At 44.3% G+C, this 24,647-nt stretch overlaps 4 protein-coding genes across 4 annotated transcripts in view; 2 read left to right on the forward strand and 2 right to left on the reverse strand.

The window, feature by feature from the left end:
• The window catches only part of LOC139460763 (uncharacterized), a 35,037-nt gene extending 33,344 nt beyond the window's left edge, over positions 1-1,693 (reverse strand). The window contains exons 1-2 of the mRNA XM_071242234.1: positions 1,644-1,693; positions 199-478 (exon numbers count right to left, since the gene is read on the reverse strand). Coding sequence (XP_071098335.1) covers positions 199-466 — 268 coding nt within the window. The 5' untranslated portion in view covers positions 467-478; positions 1,644-1,693. The remainder of the gene's footprint in view (positions 1-198; positions 479-1,643) is intronic.
• Positions 1,694-4,361: 2,668 nt separating this feature from the next.
• On the reverse strand, positions 4,362-9,166 carry LOC139460389 (uncharacterized). Its single transcript, XM_071241884.1, has 2 exons — positions 9,152-9,166; positions 4,362-6,338 (listed from the first exon to the last, which is right to left on the reverse strand). Exons 1-2 carry the CDS (start codon positions 9,164-9,166, stop codon positions 4,362-4,364), a joined length of 1,992 nt encoding a protein of 663 aa, XP_071097985.1.
• A 160-nt stretch (positions 9,167-9,326) lies between these two features.
• LOC139460390 (uncharacterized) lies at positions 9,327-11,417 on the forward strand. The gene has a single exon (XM_071241885.1). The coding sequence runs from the start codon at positions 9,327-9,329 to the stop codon at positions 11,415-11,417; it is 2,091 nt and encodes a 696-aa protein (XP_071097986.1).
• Positions 11,418-15,470: 4,053 nt separating this feature from the next.
• Positions 15,471-24,647, forward strand: part of LOC139461206 (uncharacterized) — a 42,089-nt gene continuing 32,912 nt past the window's right edge. Inside the window, exon 1 of the mRNA XM_071242805.1 lies at positions 15,471-15,624. The gene's annotated coding sequence lies outside the window, so the exon portion shown is untranslated. The remainder of the gene's footprint in view (positions 15,625-24,647) is intronic.

Below are 24,647 nucleotides of genomic sequence, written 5' to 3' on the forward strand. Positions count from 1 at the left end.
TGCAGTGATCTAGACTTGCTCACTATTATACTTATAGACTTGCAAGGTCTGTATTGGATATATTTGTTTCTGGCGCTGCATGAGAGACTAGTCTTTTACGACAAGTATGTGTTGCTGAATACCAATTCTAATCTGGATCTTCACTGGTGTCTTTTCTCTCAAATTGGCTCGCCTACCAAGCAGTGATCTAAACCTAACCTTGCCCTGTAGGAGGTACTTGTTTACTTGGTGATGTTTGCAACGTTTGGTGGCTATTGTGCTGTTGACTATGTTGTTCTTGATCTGCCTTCCCATCCATCTTCCCCAGGTCTTCTCCCTTCTTCCCTTCTTCTCCCTTCTTCCCTAGGTCTTCTTCCTTCTTCCCCAGGTCTTCTTCCTTCTTCTCCAGCTCTTTTCCCTTCTTCCCGCCTTCTCCCTTCTTCCCCAGGTCTTCTCCAGAGCTTGATGTACTGTTCCCACACCCCATCAGGGATGCTCACTAAGGGAGAATAAGAAGAGTTATTTTTTAACATTTTATGGAATTTGCTGACCTGGAAAAATGAAAACTGAAAAATCTATATCAGAAAAAAAACATTTTTTAATATCTTTTTGGTATATTTCTATATTTCTGTTTCCTTTTGCATATACATTTCCAGTTACAATACAATTGAACAAGACAAGCTGGTTTTATTATGTATAGCAAATGGACAAAGTGAAACAATTACACAAATGACAGGAAGAACAGAATTTGTAAAAACAATCAAGTCTTGATCTTGTTGCATTTTCTTCTTATCACAGGGCACATGGCAAAATAATCACATTGTACAGATATGATTTTTAAGAATAAAATCATAAAGAAATAAAAATGTCTGGCCTGAAAATAATTTTTAAGATTGCAACTTGTCAATCATGTGTGTATGCCTCAGTCTGATTAAAAATGATTTAATGATCGGACATGAAGTCTTCTGGCATATTTCAAGGCATTACATAGACAGTCCCAACTTTGCAAAACAAATGGTATTCTACATAAACAAAGCAGAATATATAATCATGGTAAATGTGGGAATCAAAACACATGATCACTGGTTCCTGGCACAACTAAGGTATGTAACTCTGCACAACAATGTTTGACACCTTGCTCAAGTGTGCCACACATTTGAAATTTTTGCACTTTTTCAAATTTTCCAAAGATTTATTTAATTAACAACTCCTATTTGTCGCCAAATCCAAAGTACTAGTTTCCAGTAGATCTAGATCAGACTGAGAGAGGATTTTGTTGTTTAGGATTATGAATAATGACGTGTAGTTTTTTTTAAAAAAACATTTGCGTTTGTGGCATTTCATCACAAGGAAAGAAATATGTGAATACACAACTGATAGTCCTGGTAATACTTCGAACTCATATTGAAGGTATAGGCTGAACGTATATTTTCATTGTATCACAAATAAGGTTTGTCAAGTGCTATATCAACTGATCAGCTGCTTTGTTCGCTTATCAACCGACATGTATCTTCCAAAAGGAAGATATGCCCGCAAAGGCAGTGCTAGGTTAACTACATTCTTGCGTTTCAACGAAACAGCTTATTAAAATGCCTAAAATCACGAATGTCAATAAGAAAACACCGAACTCAACAGATCAATTGCCTTTAAATGTCTTTGTTTACGTTTGACTAGCAACAAGAGACGCCATTTTGGTTCATGTATATTTTGAGAGTTACCTCCCTTTTCTTGTTGACAACCAAGCTCCTTCCCAGCCGAGACACCTTCGTTACACTCTCGGTAATAGAGAGCTCCGGGAACTGGCTATCATTCTTGCCGGGTTGGGAACCGATTATTTCAGTGTGTGCGTGTGGTGGTGGTGTGTGTGTGTGTGTGTGTGTGGTGCAGGTGTGTGTGTGTGTGTGGGGGGGGGGGGGGGGGGGGGGGCGTGCGTGCGTGCGTGCGTGCGTGCGTGTGCCGATGTCAATGTGTGAGTTAAATTGTAAGCCACATCGGCAATATTTCTGCCATATCGTGACTATCAAAGGTTAAACATCATAAATACTTTGAATGATACATATAAAAAAAAAATGCCAGCACAGGACATTAAAATAACTAGACTTATCACAGAAAAATACTTAAAATATAAAAAACAGGCTACATATTGGTCTCCAACAACTGAAGGTATAGATCACCACACTGGGGACCATGGGGACTTACGGTACTTTAGCTTCTTGCAAGGACCCCAGGCGGATTTACATCATCCCTTCAGCTGTTGGCGATTATGAACACATTTATTAAAATGTTATAAAAAAACAACATAATAAGCTTTTTTAAAACAACATATATTCTACGATTAAAGGGTGTTCAAAGAATAAATCTACTTTGAATGACGTGGTCTCACATACCCTCTCCAGGGGACAATCTTTTACACTACTTCAACCCCCTCCGAGGATACAGCCACTAACAATCTTAGTTATCACATTTATGCTGCCAATTATAACAACAACAAAAAACAAAAAACTATATTATTTACTCAATACATTAATCAAAATTTATGGAACAATTCAATTTCTTTTAAAAAAAACAATTAGTGAGTGAGTTGGGTTTAGCGCCGCTTTTAACAGTATTCCAGTCATATCACGGCGTATCAGCTTAATGTGGGAGGAAACCCCCAAGTGATGCAGGTCTCAGACGTTTACCACTTCGGTGAAACCCACGAGCACGGGTATGGTGCTGACAAACCTAGAAACATAATTGGGGCGAACCGGGATTCGAACCCACAATCATAAGTTTCTGGCGTGCCCAAGGGACGCAACTCTGCACACCCGTTCTCCAGGCATGAACCTCATTGAACATCTCTGGGATCATCTTGATCGTCAGCTGAGACAACATGTACCGACTCCAGCGAACCGACAGAAACTTGAACAGACTCTATTGAACACATATGGAACAAGATTCCTGTTTACGTTATCCGCCGACTGACGACGTCAATGGCGTGCATGGATGCCCAGGGTGGTCACACTCGCTATTGATGACGTGCTACCTGACTACTGTGTCATTAATGGACTCTTCATGCACTTTTTCAATGAACTCTGATTTGTGTAATTTTAAATTTGGACCCCTTGATTCTTTCTTTGTGTATTGCGGAGAATGCAATATCGGCTTTAACATGCATTGTCATTATAATTCATGGAAAATGTTTTCTGTTTATAAATTAATCATCATAAATCTCACATATGCCTTTTTTTTTGCTGTTTGGTCAAGTGAAGTCGGTGAAAACTTTCTTTTGCTCGGTAGTTTATGTTTTATTTAATTTATGAAAGTTATCCACGACAGAGAAGTATCTTCATGCAATATGTAATACAGGTTTACAGGAGAATCCACACCTTAATCCAACCTTACATTAATTCAATCACACACCAAATAGCACCGCTTATTAGCGCTTAGTAGAGTACTTCAGCTAAAACAATACGTGCACGCTGGCTCGTGTCGGCCTTTGATGCAGTCGCAAAGAGCAAAGACACCATGTTGGGTGGCGTCTGTCTGGACGTGCAGGTGTGATCAGTGATGACCTAAGTGTGTCTTGACCCCAGCAGTGACAATTCACAGGTTTTTATTAGTGTTTGAATGACATTGTTTATATACTTGTAACAATTGCTGCTCAATAAACAGTGATGTGGAATACATAGTTGTTTGTTTTCAGCGTATGTCTAAGTTGGTATTTCTGCTATCCAAAATGTCTTATTGTTCACATAATGCGATGTTTAATGATGCGAGCAAAGACCACTCGCATTTTTCGCATTTAATTCACGCTGGCGTTAATATCAAGATTTACAGTAATGTTCAATAGTACATGATAATGACATAGTCGGCATCGTACAATAGCCTTTTAGCGGAGATTTCTTATGATTATGGAAATGGCTTTGTTGCTTCTACTGATAACAGGCATGCAGCACAACAACCAATTTTCACCGCAAGGCTAGCTGTAAAACGTAATTATTGTATGTTCCGAATATTGTGATAAGGCCAGTAAAAACAGCTTTCTTTCAATTGTTTCCCTTTGTCAAAATTGATTGCGTCGCAAGGGGTAAGTTTTCAAATATAATTTGTTGAATGTTACAAAGTTATTAAAATTAAGTTTATTCCCATAAACAACATCACCGTTGGGTCGTACAGCCTGCTGCTTGACACTATTAAGAGATGGTCCAAAGGCCATGGTGACCACGGTCATGTTCCTAATGGAGTCCGGCATGGTGTGCCCAAAACGATGGAATCTTGTCAAAAAACAAAATCAGTGTAGAAAAGTAGTTTAACAGGGCTTAAAAAATGGACAGGAGGGGCGGACGGCGAAACAAGCTTAATGTCAGTCTATCCGAATGTTTACGTACACTATAATACCTTTACGAAATGGACGTTCTACGATAGTATGTTGTCCGACGTGCCTCTGTAGTCGCCAGTAGCAATACTGCAGCTACTACGAAGTAAACTGTCTCCATATAGTCGTTGTCGATGTCCCTGTGCTGACTGAAGGGTGTGTCGTCGTCGATGTCCCTGTGTTGACAGAAGGGTGTCGTCGTCGGTGTCCCTGTGTTGACAGAAGAGTGTGTCGTCGTCGGTGTCCCTGTGTTGACAGAAGGGTGTCGTCGTCGGTGTCCCTGTGTTGACAGAAGGGTGTCGTCGTCGGTGTCCCTGTGTTGACAGAAGAGTGTGTCGTCGTCGATGTCCCTGTGTTGGGTGTGTCGTCGTCGATGTCCCTCTGTTGACAGAAGGGTGTCGTCGTCGGTGTCCCTGTGTTGACAGAAGGGTGTGTCGTCGTCGATGTCCCTGTGTTGACAGAAGAGTGTGTCGTCGTCGATGTCTCTGTGTTGACAGAAGAGTGTGTCGTCGTCGGTGTCCCTGTGTTGACAGAAGGTTGTCGCTCCGGTGTCCCTGTGTTGACAGAAGGGTGTCGTCGTCGTCGATGTCCCTGTGTTGACAGAAGAGTGTGTCGTCGTCGGTGTCCCTGTGTTGATAGAAGGGTGTGTCGTCGTCGATGTCCCTGTGTTGACAGAAGGGTGTGTCGTCGTCGATGTCCCTGTGTTGACTGAAGAGTGTGTCGTCGTCGGTGTCCCTGTGTTGACAGAAGAGTGTGTCGTCGTCGATGTCCCTGTGTTGACTTGTAGAGCGTGTCGATGTTCCTGTGTTGACAGAAGAGTGTGTCGTCGTCGATGTTCCTGTGTTGATAGAAGAGTGTGTCGTCGGTGTCCCTGTGTTGACAGAAGGGTGTCGTCGTCGTCGATGTCTCTGTGTTGACTGAAGAGTGTGTCGTCGTCGATGTCCCTGTGTTGACAGAAGAGTGTGTCGTCGTCGATGTCCCTGTGTTGACTTGTAGAGCGTGTCGATGTTCCTGTGTTGACAGAAGAGTGTGTCGTCGTCGATGTCTCTGTGTTGACAGAAGAGTGTGTCGTCGGTGTCCCTGTGTTGACAGAAGAGTGTGTCGTCGTCGATGTCCCTGTGTTGACAGAAGGGTGTCGTCGTCGGTGTCCCTGTGTTGACAGAAGAGTGTGTCGTCGTCGATGTCCTTGTGTTGACAGAAGGGTGTGTCGTCGTCGATGTTCCTGTGTTGACAGAAGAGTGTGTCGTCGTCGGTGTCCCTGTGTTGACAGAAGAGTGTGTCGTCGTCGATGTCCCTGTGTCGACAGAAGAGAGTGTCGTCGTCGATGTCCCTGTGTTGACTGAAGGGTGTGTCGTCGTCGATGTCCCTGTGTTGACAGAAGAGTGTGTCGTCGACGGTGTCCCTGTGTTGACAGAAGAGTGTCGTCGTCGTCGATGTCCCTGTGTTGACAGAAGAGTGTGTCGTCGACGATGTCCCTGTGTTGACAGAAGAGTGTGTCGTCGTCGATGTCCCTGTGTTGACAGAAGAGTGTGTCGTCGACGATGTCCCTGTGTTGACAGAAGGGTGTGTCGTCGACGGTGTCCCTGTGTTGACAGAAGGGTGTGTCATCGTCGGTGTCCCTGTGCTGACAGAAGAGTGTGTCGTCGATGTCCTTGTGTTGACAGAAGAGTGTGTCATCGTCGATGTCCCTGTGTTGACAGAAGAGTGTATCGTCGACGATGTCCTTGTGTTGCAGAAAAATGTGTCGTCGTCGATGTCCCTGTGTTGACAGAAGGGTGTCGTCGTCGATGTCCCTGTGTTGACAGAATGGTGTCGTCGTCGATGTCCCTGTGTTGACAGAAGAGTGTGTCGTCGACGATGTCCTTGTGTTGACAGAAAAATGTGTCGTCGTCGATGTCCCTGTGTTGACAGAAGGGTGTCGTCGTCGATGTCCCTGTGTTGACAGAATGGTGTCGTCGTCGATGTCCCTGTGTTGACAGAAGAGTGTGTCGTCGACGATGTCCTTGTGTTGACAGAAAAATGTGTCGTCGTCGATGTCCCTGTGTTGACTTGAAGAATGTGTACATGTCGTCGTCGATTTGATGGTTTGGTTGGTTGCTATGCTGCTTTATGCCGCACTGCAATATTCTAGCTCTATCACGGCGGTCTGACAAAAATCGAGTCTTGACCAGACAATCCAGTGATTGACATCATGAGCATCGATCCACGCAATTGGGATCGATGACATGTTTCAACCAAGTCAGCGAGCCTGACCACCCGATCCAATTTGTCGCCACTTACGACAGGCATAGTCGCCCTTTACGGCAAGCATGGGTTGCGGAAGACCTATACTACCCCGGATCTTCACGGGTCAAATACATTTGTATTCATGGTGCATTTGCATGATACATAAGTATGTCAGTTACATTGAATGTTCTAGGCGTAGGTAGATGTATCTACAAAGTAGACACACTTTATAGATAACAGTGAGTGAGTGAGTTGGGTTTAACGCCGCTTTTAACAGTATTTCCATTAATATCGCAGCGTGTCAGCTTAATGTGGGAGGAAAGCCCGAAGTGATGCAGGTCACATTTTTCAGGTCTCAGACGTTTACCACTTCGGTGAAACCCACGAGCACGGGTATGGTGCTGACAAACCTAGAAACATAATTTGGGCGAACCGGGATTCGAACCCACAATCATAGGTTTCTGGCGTGCCCAAAGGACGCAACTCTGCACAGCGAATATCGCGGCGCCTTAGACGACTGGGCCACCCGTGCCCCCTTATAGATAACACCGTCTTTAACACTCTAAAGGCGAACATTGTACACAATATATATAGTATATGGAGGACTAACAGTAGAGGACCAACAGTAACAACAATTGCATATAATCTAGAATTGTCTGATGTCTGATCTACTGAAAGAATGGTCGAACTACGGGAATCAGCCTTTGGAAATCCTTGTTAGTAGTATTAACATTCAAATTAAATTTCCTAGAGAAAGCCAATGGAATTATGCGACATAAATTGTTACATGTCTGTGTACCAATTTATTTTCAAATACTTAGTTTTGTCACTAAACAATTGTCCTCAATGAACATACCACGGTTATAACGAACTCAAAGGGACCACTGATTTTTGTTCGATATAACCGAAGTTAGTTATATCCGTCAGTTCGTTCTAAACGTAGTTTACTGTACTTTGAATATTACATTGCACTGCATATCGTCGGAAGTTATATCAATACTTATAATAATCAATAATAATCAATGTAACAGGAATGAATACAGTATTGCTGACAATTTATTTTTTTCATCCTGTCACTACTCAAACCCAACGCAAGTAACTCTAATCTGAAAGCAGGTTTGAAATTCGCACAATACAGTAAACTACGTTTATAACGAACACGCTTATAACGAGCTGACGGATATAACGAACATATTTTTGGTCCCGGCCATTTGCTGTATATAAGCTAAAATCAGTGGTCGCTTTGAGTTCGTTTTAACCGTAGTTTACTGTATATCTTCTTTTCATGAAATACTGTCGGACGTGTCAATAATATATGATCGTGGAATCAAATCCCAGATTCACCCTGGTTATATTTCTTGTTTTGCTACCAAGGAGATGTGCCTGAAGGTCTATCGTGGTAGGACCAATTAACATATTCATCGTAAACAAGACACAATGCATTGAGTTCAGGTGGACCACTGTCTTTGTCAGATAATGACTGCTGACGTGGACAGACTTGGCAAAATCGACATGACGCCAGTTACCCTACGCTGTAGATAGTTAATGGGTAATGACACATTTACAAAACAAAGATTCTTTCACTAATGCTTCTAATATCAATCCCAGTGGGATTGTTATAACGCCCTCTCCCAATACGTGCTGAGACCTTTGTTACATTTCAGAGTTAATGCGACCACATACATCTCTTCTATTCTATCATATTTCACTGTTGTTGGCGACTGGGAGTTTCTCAGATGTGATTGTCTTGTGAGTTCATCTTCGGAATGATGAAGACGTACAACTCTTGACATCCCGTTGGATCAGTGGGTGTGCTCTGTGCTTTATGGAATCACACAGCTGTCCTAGTCACAAGTGGTAGCATATCCTTTTCCATGTGTTCACTTTCAGACCGAAGGAGCAGTGTAACATCACAACTGTTTCTGCAATTCATGTTCCAATATGGACCAGTGCAACGGAACATCTTTTAGAAGTCATATTCCAATATATGTAGCTGAATCGGTATGTGTGGTCAACACAGTCTCCCTTATTGTGATCATCAGCCTGACACCCTCACTCAGGGGATTCTCTGGAGTTTTGCTGTTGAACGAACAGGTAGCATGGTTGATACAAGAAGTATCCAGCATGACGTTTCTCTATACCAGGGCCGTGGCACGAGGTAGTTCATATCAACAAGCTGCTCAGGTTCTGAGGCAAACAGGTAAATCTGTCAGCTTATGTCTCCTGTTTGCCATCAACGTCAACTTGTATCTGGCTGTCTGCAAGGGAGCATCCTACAAGACTATCGTCACATGGAGAAGGGTCGTAGTCATCATAATAACAACTTGGATACTGTGCTTCGTTTGGGGATTGATACCTTTGTCATATGACTTTTTTTGTATTGGACTGTGAAGCAATCATTTTATTACCCAATCCGAACGCTGCAACATCATGGTGGACAGTGGGTTACCTACTTAAAAGCTGTTTGATAATAATTGGAAGTGTAGTGATACTGCTAAAAGTAACTTATCACAGACGAAGGGTGCAACCAGATTACACACTCAGAGCCATCTCTGAAACACAGAAGAAACTCAAACTGATGAGACTGACCTTTGTAATGGTCATGATTCAAGCTATAGTATTCGCATATATGGAACTGGTTTTTTATTTTTTAAATTCTAATGAGGCACAAAGTATTTTACATCCACCGATTCCTGTATTATTTGTGCTGGACACAATCTATGATTGTTTCCGATTGTGTTTCTACCTGTCTGTGTACAAACCGATGTGGGAGACCACCAAAACACTCCTGTCCTGCAGGAGGGGGAACCCATCAACGATTGACGTCAGTTCAAGGTGCAGGGGACAAACCAGAAAACGTGACAACGACAGTCAAGCTAATAGGGAACACACCCAGTATCGTGATATGTCAGCCCAACTAACAGGTAACACACCCAACAACGTGATAACGTCAGTCCAATCAACAGAGAACACACCCAACAACGTGATAACGTCAGTCCAATCAACAGAGAGAACACCCAACAACGTGATAACGTCAGTCCAATCAACAGGGAACACACCCATCAACGTGATAACGTCAGTCCAACCAACAGGGAACACACCCTACAACGTGATAACGTCTGTCCAACCAACAGAGAACACACCCAACAACGTGATAATGTCACCCCAACCAACAGAGAACACACCCAACAACGTGATAACGTCTGTCAAACCAACAGAGAACACACCCAGCAATCTGATAACGTCTGTCCAACCAACAGAGAACACACCCAACAACGTGATAATGTCACCCCAACCAACAGAGAACACACCCTACAACGTGATAACGTCAGTCAAACCAACAGAGAACACACCCAACAACATGATAACGTCTGTCCAACCAACAGAGAACACACCCAACAACGTGATAACGTCAGTCAAACCAACAGAGAACACACCCAACAACGTGATAACGTCAGTCAAACCAACAGAGAACACACCCAACAACATGATAACGTCTGTCCAACCAACAGAGAACACACCCAACAACGTGATAATGTCACCCCAACCAACAGAGAACACACCCTACAACGTGATAACGTCAGTCAAACCAACAGAGAACACACCCAGCAATCTGATAACGTCTGTCCAACCAACAGAGAACACACCCAACAACGTGATAATGTCACCCCAACCAACAGAGAACACACCCTACAACGTGATAACGTCTGTCCAACCAACAGAGAACACACCCAACAACGTGATAACGTCAGTCAAACCAACAGAGAACACACCCAACAACATGATAACGTCTGTCCAACCAACAGAGAACACACCCAACAACGTGATAATGTCACCCCAACCAACAGAGAACACACCCTACAACGTGATAACGTCAGTCAAACCAACAGAGAACACACCCAGCAATCTGATAACGTCAGTCCAATCCATAGGGAATACACCCAACAATGGGATAACGTCTGTCGAGTCAACAGGGAACACAACCAAGAAGGAAATAACGTCAGTCCCACCCCAAGGGAACACACCCAACAACGTGATAACGTCAGTAAAACCAACAGGGAACACACCCAACACCGTGATAACGTCAGTCAAACCAACAGAGAAGACACCCAACAACGTGATAACGTCAGTCAAACCAACAGGGAACACACCCAACAACGTGATAACGTCAGTCAAACCAACAGAGAAGACACCCAACAACGTGATAACGTCAGTCAAACCAACAGAGAACACACCCAACAACGTGATAACGTCAGTCCAATCAACAGGGAACACACCCAACAACGTGATAACGTCACCCCAACCAACAGAGAAGACACCCAACAACGTGATAACGTCAGTCCAACCAACAGAGAAGACACCCAACAACGTGATAACGTCAGTCAAACCAACAGAGAACACACCCAACAACGTGATAACGTCAGTCCAATCAACAGGGAACACACCCAACAACGTGATAACGTCACCCCAACCAACAGAGAAGACACCCAACAACGTGATAACGTCAGTCAAACCAACAGAGAAGACACCCAACAACGTGATAACGTCAGTCAAACCAACAGAGAACACACCCAACAACGTGATAACGTCAGTCCAATCAACAGGGAACACACCCAACAACGTGATAACGTCACCCCAACCAACAGAGAAGACACCCAACAACGTGATAACGTCAGTCCAACCAACAGAGAAGACACCCAACAACGTGATAACGTCAGTCAAACCAACAGAGAAGACACCCAACAACGTGATAACGTCAGTCCAATCAACAGGGAACACACCCAACAACGTGATAACGTCAGTCCAACGTCAGTGGTTGTTGAAGACCTATTCTACCCCGGATCTTCATTTTTGAATGTGAACCTAATGGATTGTCAACACTATTGATGGTGACCATTTTTGATGGATGCAGATATCGTGAACTGTTGTCGAATTCCCTCCTGTTAATGAGAGACAATGTTGCTTTGCAGGTTTGGCAATAAGTACTTTGGTCTACGTATAGCTGTTAGTTTTATACCTCTTTTTTTGCAGTGGTAGCTCTAAGTTTGTGAAAAGTTAATTCTTAATACAGATGGCACTGGCAGTTAAACTGACGACCAAAAGAAACGTTACCAACGATATTTCTAGGCTAAAATATGACAAACACAATTTGAAGCAGCAATAACAATTGGATGTTAGAAATTCATCATTCAGAACAGTAAAATGCGAATTTACTAATTCAACAACAAAGTCCTTGACCTCCAACAGGAACATTTCTTGACAAGGTGTCATTCGTCCAGTGTTCGATCAACAACATTGGTTACAACTTTAAGGTGACGACAGCCCAGACAGCTCAATACGGAATATGACCTCCATGAGCGGCAATGCATCTTCGAATACGGCGTCGAACTGAGTAGGCACATCGACTGCAGGTACCCGATTCCATTCGGACAACGATCAGCGCTTGTCTCGTGAAGGGAGGATGTTGACGTTTCCGGAGACGACGCCCCAGCTGGTCCCAGAGATGTTCTATAGGTGACAGATCTGGTGATCGAGCTGGCCACGGCAGGACAGTCACGTTGTAGGCGTTGAGGAAGCCTCTAGTAATACGTGCTTTATGGGGTGTGGCGTTATCTTGTTGGAACACCGTCCAATGTTGACGCTGGATGAAAGGAAGAACGCATGGCCGTAACATATTGTCAATGTAGCGTTGTGCTGTCAGATTGCCTTCGATGATGACAAGTTCCGTCTTCTCGTCCCCGCAAATGCCGCCCCAGACCATCACACTTCCGCCCCCATAAGGTTCCACCTCCTGGACACAACAAGAGCCGTACGTTCACCATGTCGTCGATAAACTCGCGTCCGCCCATCAGGTTTGAAGAGTTGGAGCCTGCTCTCGTCACTAAACAGCACTCGCCACCATTCCCTTTGTTGCCATCGCTGAGTTTGCCTGCACCACGTCAATCTGGCACGTCGATGTTGACGGGTCAAGGTCATGCCCTTGAAAGGGCTATAAGCCCGCAGACCATTATGTCGTAGTCGTCTGGTCACTGTTTGTCTGCTGACCGGATGTCCTAAGCTGTTGGCAGCTGATGACGTCACGGTAAGAAATCTGTTCCTCAGATGAAGTACCCGTAAAAAGCGGTCATCCTGCGGGGTCTTGACCTTTGGTCTGCCACTCCGTGGTCTGTCTGCGGTTCTTCCAGTCTGTCGGAGACGTGCGACCAGTTTGGTAATGGTCATCTTGGAGCAGTTCATGTTAATGGCAACCGCTCTCTGCGTCGCTCCCATCTGCAGCATACCTATGGCTCTCTCCCTCTGGACAGCGGTCAGTCTTGGCATGTTCGTTGGTGTTAATCATCGTAACCAATGACCAAAATCCGTTAAGCACGTGCAAAGAACGACAGAGAACATGAAGGCTGTATTCGTTGGCATCTTTGTTTCAAAGTGTCAAATCAGTTAATGTTGGTAACGTTTCTTTTGGCCCTCAGTTTATTTATTAGCTGTTACATACTTACTAGCAATATATTGCATGGTCAGCATTTCAACTGTATTACCATTGAGTTGAACATTGCGTGTGAGCAGATCTTTCAGGGAGATGTTTAAAAAAAGAACGACGAGTAGGAACTGTTTATCGTACAATAAACGCGTGGTTTATTCTCACTGCAGTGTTTTATTGTTCGATAAATTATGACCACGGATCGTATATTTATTACATGAGATATCAACAGAATGTACAGCTTCTATAAGGATGTTTATAAAATGTACAAGCTTTAAATTCACCCGTGAGGATCCGGGTCAGAATAGGTCTTCAACAACCCATGATGGCCATAAAAAGCGACTACGCTTTTCGTATGAGGCGACTAACGGGATCGGGTGGTCAGGCTCGCTGACTTGGTTGATGCATGTCATCGTATCCCAATTGCGTAGATCGAGGCCACACTCAGCAATGTTCCAGCTATATGATGGCGGTCTGTAAATAATCGAGTCTGGACCAGACAATCCAGCGATTGACATCATGAGCATCGATCCACGTAATTGAGATACGATTACATGTATCAACCAAGTCAGCGAGCCTGACCACCCGATCCCGTTAGTCGCCTCTTACGAAAGGCATAGTCGCCTTTTACGGACAGCATGGGTTGCTGAAGACCTATTCTAGCCCGGATCTTTACGGGTGAATTGTTATTGTATAACCTTAGGCAAACTAATAGGTTTCTAGTATTAGACAAAAATATCTTGTTTACATAATTGTTGTGTTCATGAAATGTGTTGTACTATTAAGATAATGCATATTGAAGGGTGGATGTGTTGTATTTGTAAAATTGTCGCCCTCTCCAGACAACGGATATATAACAAGTGTGATTAAGTTAAATAATTGTTTTCTGTTTGTTGTAATGTAATACACGATGTTTGAGTGTTGGATTCTTTGTTTGTTTGTTTGTTTGTTTGTTTAACGCCGCACACAGCAATATCCCTGATATTTGACGGCGGTCTGTAAATAATCGAGTCTGGACAAGGCAATCCAGTGATTGATATCATGAGCATCGTTCGAGGTAGTTGGGATACAATTACAGGCATCAACCGAGTCTGACCACCCGATCACGTCAGTCGTGGATCGCCTCTTACGACAAGCATGGGTTAATGAAGACCAATACTAACCCGGATCGTCACGGGGTACGCCCGCTGAATATGGTTTCTCAATTGCAGTAACATAATTTTACAGACATTCTTTCTTTCCGCTAGAGACCTCGAATGAAGTATACTCTCGATAATATAATTTTTATTTGTTGAAACATATTAACATACTCAGTTTTGTTTGTTTGTTGGACGTTTAACGCCGCATTCGGCAATATTCCAGCTATATGACAGCTGTCTGTAAATAATCGAGTCTGGACCAGACAATCCATTGATTGACATCATAAGCATCGATCTACGCGATAGTCAAGTCGTCTCAGGCGCAGCAATCACTGTTCAAAGTTACGTCCCTTGGGCACGCCAGAAACCTATGATTATGGGTTCGAATCCCGGTTCGCCCAGATTATGTTTCTAGGTTTGTCAGCACAATACCCGTGCTCATGGGTTTCACCAAAGTGGTAAACGTCTGAGACCTGCATCACTTCAGGCTTTCCACCCACACTAAGCTGACACGCCATGGTGTTACTGGAATACTGTTTTAAGCGGCGTTTAAACCAACTTGCGTGTCGGCTTCATGCTGGAGATCCGGGTTGAGAATAGAACTTCAGCAACTCATGCTTGCCATATGATGCGACTAACAGGATCTGGTGGTCAGACTTGGTGACTTGGTTGATGCATGCCATCGATCCCTTTTGCGTGGATCGATGATCATGATATCAATCACTGGATTATCTGGCCAAAACCGTTTTGCAGACCGCCAAACAAACAAACATGTTCTGGAACATGTATTAAAGACGGTCACTGTGGTGTTGTGGATAGAGCGACTGCCCAGAGAGCGGAAGGTCAGGGGTTCGATCCCCGTCGCATCATACGAAAGACGCGAAATTATGGTACTTGTTGTTACCCTGCCTGGCGCTCGGCATTAAGGGGATAAAACAAGAACTGGTCGGCTCAGAGTCAGTATGCTGTGTCCAGACTATTGGCTATTGGTGAGTGCGGCGTTAAAATAAAACACAAAAAACGTGGTGTCGTTTATAGCTTTTTGGAAACCCACCTGCACAGTTATGATGCTGACAAACAGGGAAACGTAAGCAGGGCGAACCGGGATTCGAACCCACGATCATAGGTTTCTTGTATGGGTGGGGGACGTAGTGCTGTACAGTGAATTGAGATGGCTTACACAACCTCCCTTAAAACTAGATCATTGACATGATGTACAGTAAAGTGATCACTAGCTGGGTATACATCTATTTATAGACCAGGAAGTTCTTTCCATGACTTGTCTTGTTGGAGAAGGTTGCCTCGGTCTGATAACCAAGCTAGTGTTACAGTACGTAGGTTGGCTGGAGTCCACTACCATTCGATTTGCCGTGTGAATTTTATGGATGGTATTCTCACAGTTACGTGGATAGCGAAGATGTATCGCAGGTTCTGTTGACCAGAAGGTAAGTGCAGTTCACTGGTGACAGTTTCGTGACAGTCTTGGAATGTGAGGTGAGGTGAAATGGGAGTTTAACGTCCAAGATTATTGCACTTATATAGCGACGTGCATGTATGTGTGTGTGTGTGTTTGTGTGGCTGCTTGTACTAGTCTGGACTGATGCCGATTTATAGTGCCAGCTCACTGAGATACCATGCCGCAGTTTAACATGAATATCCCACTCAGACACAGTATACTGACTCCGAGCCGACCAGTCCTTGTTTGAGCCCTTAATACCGAGCGCCAGACAGGGTAACAACAAGTACCATCTTTTAACGTCTTTAGGTATGACGCGGCCGCGGCCGGACGCTCTCCGGGCGGACGCTCTACCACTAGACCACGGAGGCGGTCGCTATATAAGTGCAATAATCTTGGACGCGACGTTAAACCCCATTTCACCTCACTTCATCTTGATTATCATGTCAACCCGTGGTTTGTCTGGTCGAGACTAGATTATTTACAAGCCGCCGTGTTATTGCGGGGATATTTCTGACTGTGGCGTCAAACAACAAACATCGCATGCCTCCACGTGTGAAACTGACACGTTGTCAAATAAATGACACGCTCTTCCCAAATACATCGATGTGAACCTTAACTGGCGTAACCCATAGACAAGAAAACCAACCAACAGAAAACTGTCTGAGCAAGCAGGGTTTTTTTCAGTTTCCATGTCGTATCCGTTGACCCTGATGTAAGCAGCGTATGTTTTACGCAATGTCTTAATTGTTGACCCCGGGGATTCGAGTGCTGTGCGACGAGTCTTCCCGGTTCCGCCCGAGCAGCTTTGAAAGCGCCATCCTCACGTGGAACGTATCGTCAGTTCTCAGGTTACAGGTTTTGCAACTCTCGTAGTGACTAAGCATGACAACATATAGGACAAAGTGTACATACGTTTCTCTATTCTCAGGAAGACACGGATGACCCAGTTGTCTATTAAGTCGTCATTCGATGTGGACCCGTGAAAATCCGAGGTAGAATAGGTCTTCAGCAACCCATGCTTGCCGTAAAGGGCGATTATGCTTGTCGTAAGGGGCGACTCTCAGACTCGCTGACTTGGTTGATGCATGTCATCGTATCCAAATTGCGTGGATCGATGCTCATGATGTCAATCACTGGATTGTCTGGTCCATATTCGAGTATTTACAGACCGCCATCATAAAGCTTGCACGGACGCCCGGTGACCACAAGTCGAATTAGTCACATAAAAAGAGCAATATACGCTTGACACATGTTGTGAGGCAAACAAACAAATTGTTTTAGGCCTGACTGAAATACTGAAATATTATTTCATAAATCCCTGTCCCGAACGTTGTTGTTAGGCGATCGCGAAGGAAATGATGTTATCGAGCGTCCTTGACCTCTGAAGTCCGAAGAACGAGTTCTTTCCCTTCCATGCAAACATATCAATCATTTGTATAAGTATGAAATGTATCGATTATGAAAATGTGCTGACATATTTTTTGCATCATATCGTACAAAGAATGTCGCTTATCAGCTATCCGAAATCTGTGGTTGACACAAATGCGTTAAAGGCGTCCATCGAGCGATAATTCAAAGCGCTGCTTAATCCACAAAAGAGCCTTACATTACCGTGTTATTCAAAGCGTCACTAGGGCGGTCGGGTAGCCTAGTGGTTAAAGCGTTCGTTCGTCACGCCGAAGACCCGGGTTCAATTCCCGACATTGGTACAATGTGTGAAGCCCATTTCTGGTGTCCCCCGCCGTGATATTGCTGTAATGTTGCAAAAGGTGGCGTAAAACCATACTCACTCATTCATAACATTCTAGGTTGTTGTACACACGTTTATATAATAAACCGACCTACCATTTCTTGGGGGCTGGGATTTTATAGAAAATTATAGAAAACAAATTGTCCAGGTGATGCTTGAAATGAGTCTACTACTAGTTATACGTTAGGCTGTTTAAAATAATTATCAGATACAGAAAATACATTGCAAGATGCTATTTAGACTTATAGTTTTAATTTTAAAATATGTGGTTTTGCAGGTGTAGCTGAAAAAATATCAAGTCCCCATACAATAGCATGCTCTGGCACAGGCTCTGTCCAGGCCTAACTAGGTGGCTCCCACCGAATGGAAGCACCACCCAGAGGTCTTCGCCAGACTATGTCAAACGGTCGACACCCCAAACATCGATCTGTTCGCCACATCTTTGAACTGCCAGTGTCGCCTTACATTTCACCGGTGCCGGATACGACGCCTTCAGTTGTTCCTGGGAAGGATTAGACGCGTACGCGTTTCCGCCCCCGGTTCTCCCTCCCAGGGTTCTTCAGAGATCCAGGCCACTCGGCACCTGACACTGATTTTGGTCGCGCCTTGGTGGTCGGCCAGAAGTTGGTTTATCGACCTCGGAAACATCACCAGAGACGACCCCTTGAACTTCCGGTGTGGTCCAACTTTCTGCTCCATCCACACAGTCGGTTGCCACACCCTAAAACCCGCATGGTTTCGTCTGCACGCCTGGCACATCTGCAGAAAGCCCCATGAGCCAAGGGCTATTCTGCTAGAGCAGCCAAAGCTATTGCTTCAGCCCACCGTCCATCTACAAAGGCTCTACCACCTGCAAATACCTGGTCGCCATGAACTCCGTTCTTGTCATCCTGGACGATCGGAGAATGACGAAAATTCCCGAACTACAGGCCTGGCTGCGTTCGTTCCGTCTTGAAGACCGAAAGGCCAAGTTCAGACCGCCTGCGTTGGATCTGAATGTGGTCTTAAAGGCCCTTTGGGCGGCTCCCTTCGAACCACTCCACTCTTCTTCCTTCTACGACCTAAGGAAGAAGACGGTGTTTCTACTGGTTTGGGCTGCTGCCACTCGAGTCAATGAGCTCCACGCCCTCGACGTCTCCCGTGCCGGTTCGAATGCTGTACCCAGGGCGCCGTTCATCATGGACCGTGCTGGGACTTCATCGTTAAGAATCAACTCCCAGGACAGTCTGATAGATAATTCATTATCCTCTCCCCCCTAATCCATTGTGGGTGCCGAGGATGAGGAGGAGCGTTATTATGCCCAGTAAGGGCACAGAAGGTTTTCTACGACGATCTAAAGCCTGCCGCAAGTCTAGGAAACACCTTTTTTCTGCCGGTCTCCCCTTCGTCGCAGTCGTTGGTCAGCCGGAATACTTTTCCCTGTGGCACCGGGCGGTCATCCTCAAAGCTTATGAAGCCGCCGGATCGCATTCACCATGGCTCTTCACAGTATAACTGTACATCCAGACGCTCATGGAAGCCTGTTCTTGTCAATCGGACACCGCCTTCGCCAACCACTGCCTCCGTGAGTAGTATAGTCTCAGTCCGCAGGAACCCCTTTTGGTTGATCCGGTTGATCCAGACGGATGCGAAGGTGATTGGTTGATCCAAGTCACGTGATCGGATAGGATGACTCATGCATCAACACCGCGTCGGGAAAGGGCGGGGGATGAAAGGCGTGTGTGTTTATAAGGCAGAAAAGAATTCGTAAGTAAACAAAAGTAAAGGGTTATGAATAGAGCTATGTGTATGGCGTGCTACCCTGAATAGACAAGCAGCCCAGTTTGAATTGACAACTCACGTGACCTCATCGTTTCAAATTGTTTATTGGTAATAATAGTTTCGTTTATTTCAGGCGTTAGTAGCAATTACAAATAGTGTACAACTCACGTAGTCGTTTCAAATAACCCGCGCTCGCTAGTGCGTGCGACCTGGTTTGATGAATACAGGGTGTGTGTTGAAAGTACATCATACCACAATAGAGACGGGTTGTGTCACTACGATATACGCCGGGTAATGTAGGAATAATAAATGTACGTCTAGCTGGATCAAATTCATCTTGTACGGTCTACACGTTGTACACCATGAACGTTAGACAACCTATATAGAAAAATATATGGGCAAAATAGATAAGACTACACAATCAGCAAGCTAGCAGTGTCGTTTAATTACATTTAGCGCGCAAGAACGAGGTAGTCATGTCACCCTGCATTGACTATAACGCTGAAGGCAGCCGGATTTCGAATCACTCGCGCTGCGTACTATTGTGAACCATTTGTAAAGAATTATTCAGCCCTGTCCCGACTTGCATAGTTGATGTTTCAATGCTAGCTTTTCCATTAAACGCGATGACAAATAAGCCCTACGGTTTGAGTTTTAACCGTGTAACATGATGTGCACAGTTTTACTTCTGAACGTGCTATTTTGAAAATAGATAGAAAACTGATAAGTACATGAACCAGTGTGACGGCACGAAGCTAGGTTTGTTGGGAAAGTGATGGAAACAATCTATAGGACATTTTCATGTTTACAATACTCACCCTTAATTCGAAGAGAGAACAGAGTTTATCATGGAAAATTGTTTGACGAGGAAAATGTTTTATTGGAAATATATATGTCGAAGCAGGTTAATTCATAGCTAATGTATAGCAGAGTGACTAAGCGACCGACCGCCCATAACAATGTCAACATACCCCGGCCTTACAATTAATGTCAACAAACCAGCCTCGCCTGAGGCTTCCCATTCATAAATTTTGTGACCAGTGTCCCGTATTTATGATATGTTAGGGAAGATGTGTTGTACATTTGTTATTCTAAAAGGGAGTTACTTAAGAGAGGATATATATGGGTATTCCCCTCATTAAACCTTTCTTTCGTTGGTGTCTATTAAACGTATCCTTTATTTAATACATTTGAATGATGTAGGAAAGTATGTGCGTGTAGATGTTGTACCTATATCCGAACACGAATGTATGACACCTTTCAATAGATCAATTACAGTTCTAACCACGACACGCAACATGACTATGAGCGTGGTTAGCAGTTCATATTCATAAACACATCGTAAATGACAGACTTCTGATGAATGAACTCGCCCGCACACATGTCTATAGGGTTATGTTCGCCCGAACAGTAAACAGTGACACATTGATAACAGGAAGGGTGTGTGGAATGCACTCGTCCTTGTAAGGTTAAAATACGCTTTTAAACTCACAATTTAAATGATGACATTACTTTTTAGATGTATTGGTATCAGTGAGGGAGTGAATTTAATTTTACGCCACATTCGGCATTATTCCAGCTCTAGAACGGTGGTCTGTCAATAAACGAGCTTGGACCAGACAATCCAGTGATCAACAGCATGAGCAGCGATCTGTGCAACCAGGAACCGATGGCACGTGTCATCCGAGTCGGCGAGACTGACCAACCGATCCTCGTCAGTCGCCGATAAGCATGGGTTACTGAAGGTCGATTCTATAACCCGGACCTTCACGGGTGTAGTATGACGAAGACTATATACTAATATGCAAAAACTGAGAAAAAACAAACATTTCATTCGTATATCATTTATTGATTCGAGTCAATCGGTTCCATACAAAGCCGTGATATACGAATGGACAATAGTATTTACTCTGGAACATTATTTAGTCACTCATATACACATGCTGCTGCTGCTCGAAGGCCCTATTGTTTAAACAGCGAGTCCATGTTTTGAAACACATTTCGCACTGTTGAATGTTTCCTTTCCTACGCTGTTTTAAGGTTGAATGGTTGTCTATAGTGTATGCTTTATCCATTGCTTGTAACGATTTCCGTCCAGGAGGTCCCAGTTTCACAATTCCTCTCACGTAGAGGGAAATTCGACGTTTCTTATCGTTCAAAAGCCTCAGTTTACGAGGTGTTTTCAAAATATCAATCAAACTAGACGCGTGGCGTTGACTCGGCATTCTCTTCTGACTGTTAGACTGATATAGTAGTGATGGGTATTTATGCCTAATCGTTCTGCTCACGATCATCATCCTCCTCCTCGTCATCACCGTCGTTATCCTCTGCAACGCTATCAGATTCAGTCTCACTTTCTATTTACGGCATATCCATCAAAGGCAGGATCTCTTTCATCTTGGGTTTTAGGAGGAGTTTGATTTTATTTTTGAGAACGGATTGTTCCGTGGAAGGATTCATGTCTCCCAGGTTGTAGAACATGTTTTGAAACAGAGGTGCCTCTTTAAAGTACGTGGTATATTCCATCGCATAGTTGAGAGTACTACGCACTAGATCCTCCCACCTCAGTTTCAATCTTCTCTCAATCCATTCTTGCGTTCGTCCCTGTCGCTTGTACTGTTTTTTCTGCAGTTTCATCTTGTCATGAAACGTATCGTACACCTTCTTCCAGATGCGTTGTAAGCCTACATTTTGCCACTCCTCGGCTTCCATATTAGTGAACGTTGACTTCCCAGGTGAAGGTTTGACGGCAAGACCACTGCCTTTCTGGGAAGAGGCTAGGTCGTCAAAGTCACTGTCATCGTCATCACTCTCGAGTCTGGCACGCTTTCTCTTAGGTTGAAGGCTATTGGCCAGACACCAGTGTTTGATATGTCGCTGTAGATCGTGCATGTTATCTATCAGCATCCGAGCAATCTGCGCAAGCCTTGGCCATAGTCGATGATGTCTCACTACTCGTTTCTGAATCGGTTTCAATTGGAGTAAGCTGATGTTGGGGCAATCTCTCTTCTTGTGTCAGAGGACTATCCAGAGATTCTGTTGTAGTCAACTTCTCCCTACGCAGATCAGGTTCAGACTGTGCTGTTGTTCTCCTGTTTTCCTCATTTATGAGGTTAACATGCAGTCGATCCTTATCTTTGGTGGTAGGTTTCAGATTGATGGTGAGTTGTCCATAGGGTGTTTCAGCAACCTTTTCATACATAGCCATAAAGTGATCCATATGTTCATGGAAAATTCTACGAGCGAAGAGTTTGATTTGCTGTTTATCTATGGGGGAATGAAACAGGGTGACATAATGCGCGTTCAAAGCAAAGTCTCTCGATTCCTTACCTCTCGGAAACAGATTTTGTATCAAGAGCAAGATCAATACATTCTTGTGATGTGAGGTTTGAGTAAACAGCCGCGAAATACGCTTGTCGTGCTTTGCTTCGGCCAGGAAATCATCCAGGACCAACACGTTCTGTTGACGAGCATCAAAGTAATCTTCGTCCAAGATATCGTAGGGAATTCCTTTTACAAAGGTCAGCTGAGGCAGCTACTCACCGAAGTCCTGATACAATGGCTGCCATTGAGTATAACACCAAACGATGCGGGTAGGTTTGGGTTGGATCAGCCCATGCCGGAGTACATGAGGTAAACACAGACTTTCCACAACCACTGGGTCCCACAACGAGCGCATTTGAGGGAATCAGGAACTTGAATTGTTCTCGAAGATCAGATATACATGGTAAATGAGGCAGCCACGAGTGGACTTGCGATGGCGGCGGCGGCGGCGGATGTGCTTGTAACGGCGGGTTGGCTCGACGCAGCGGCGGCGGTGGGTGGACTTGCGGCGGCGGCGGCGTTACCGTGGGGGCTTGTAATGGCGGGTGGATTTGCGGCGGCGCCGGCGGTAGCGGATGGGCTTGCGGCGGCGGGGTTAGCGGGTGGGCTTGTAATGGCCAGTGGACTTGCGGCGGCGGGTGGGCTTGCAACGGCGGTGGTATGCTATGTTTATTTCTCCTGTGTCGTAACATGACATCTCTCCTTGAAAACATTTTTTCACAGTCCGGACAGGTGGCAACCCCCATGGTGATCCAATACGGTGTGCGATTAGAGGGTATGAAGCTTTCTTTTATACCCTTGACTCTGTTGACGCTTCAAGGCAGCAAGTGCCCGTTCCAGCACAGCCTTCACCTCCGACACATGTTGTATTTTCACGGGTTGGGGTGTTGTCTTCGATCCCTGTTTGGTTGTCATCGTTTTCATTTTAGGTGTTACCTGTCTCTTCTTTGTCTTCAGCGTCGACTTCTTGGCTGCTTGTGGTTTCTTTCTCTGTTGTGATTTTCTCAACGTAGTCTTCCTAAATATATCTCTAGGGTCAAGTCTAATCTCTGATGCTTTCTTCATGTTGTTCACGTCCAATACGTTTGCTGGCGAGAGTAATAGAATCGACCTTCAGTAACCCATGCTTATCGGCGACTGACGGGGATCGGTTGGTCAGTCTCGCCGACTCGGATGACACGTGCCATCGGTTCCTGGTTGCACAGATCGCTGCTCATGCTGTTGATCACTGGATTGTCTGGTCCAAGCTCGTTTATTGACAGACCACCGTTCTAGAGCTGGAATAATGCCGAATGTGGCGGAAAATTAAATTCACTCCCTCACTGATACGAATACATCTAAAAAGTAATGTCATCATTTAAATTGTGAGTTTAAAAGCGTATTTTAACTTTACAAGGACGAGTGCATTCCACACACCCTTCCTGTTATCAATGTGTCACTGTTTACAGTTCGGGCGAACATAACCCTATAGACATGTGTGCGGGCGAGTTCATTCATCAGAAGTCTGTCATTTACGATGTGTTTATGAATATGAACTGCTAACCACGCTCATAGTCATGTTGCGTGTCGTGGTTAGAACTGTAATTGATCTATTGAAAGGTGTCATACATTCGTGTTCGGATATAGGTACAACATCTACACGCACATACTTTCCTACATCATTCAAATGTATTAAATAAAGGATACGTTTAATAGACACCAACGAAAGAAAGGTTTAATGAGGGGAATACCCATATATATCCTCTCTGAAGTAACTCCCTTTTAGAATAACAAACGTACAACACATCTTCCCTAACATATCATAAATACGGGACACTGGTCACAAACTTTATGAATGGGAAGCCTCAGGCGAGGCTGGTATGTTGACATTAATGTAAGGCCGGGGTATGTTGACATTGTTATGGGCGGTCGGTCGCTTAGTCACTCTGCTATACATTAGCTATGAATTAACCTGCTTCGACATATATATTTCCAATAAAACATTTTCCTGTCAAACAATTTTCCATGATAAACTCTGTTCTCTCTTCGAATTAAGGGTGAGTATTGTAAACATGAAAATGTCCTATAGATTGTTTCCATCACTTTCCCAACAAACCTAGCTTCGTGCCGTCACACTGGTACATGTACTTATCAGTTTTCTATCTAAATGTAATTAAACGACACTGCTAGCTTGC

This window comes from Haliotis cracherodii, unplaced genomic scaffold (assembly GCF_022045235.1).
Source record: "Haliotis cracherodii isolate W230 unplaced genomic scaffold, xgHalCrac1.p SCAF_14, whole genome shotgun sequence".
NCBI lineage: Eukaryota > Metazoa > Mollusca > Gastropoda > Lepetellida > Haliotidae > Haliotis > Haliotis cracherodii.

Bases quoted from the DNA above. Each gene is read 5' to 3' on its own strand.
- LOC139460390 (XM_071241885.1), top strand. From the start codon at position 9,327: ATGTGGGAGACCACCAAAACACTCCTGTCCTGCAGGAGGGGGAACCCA.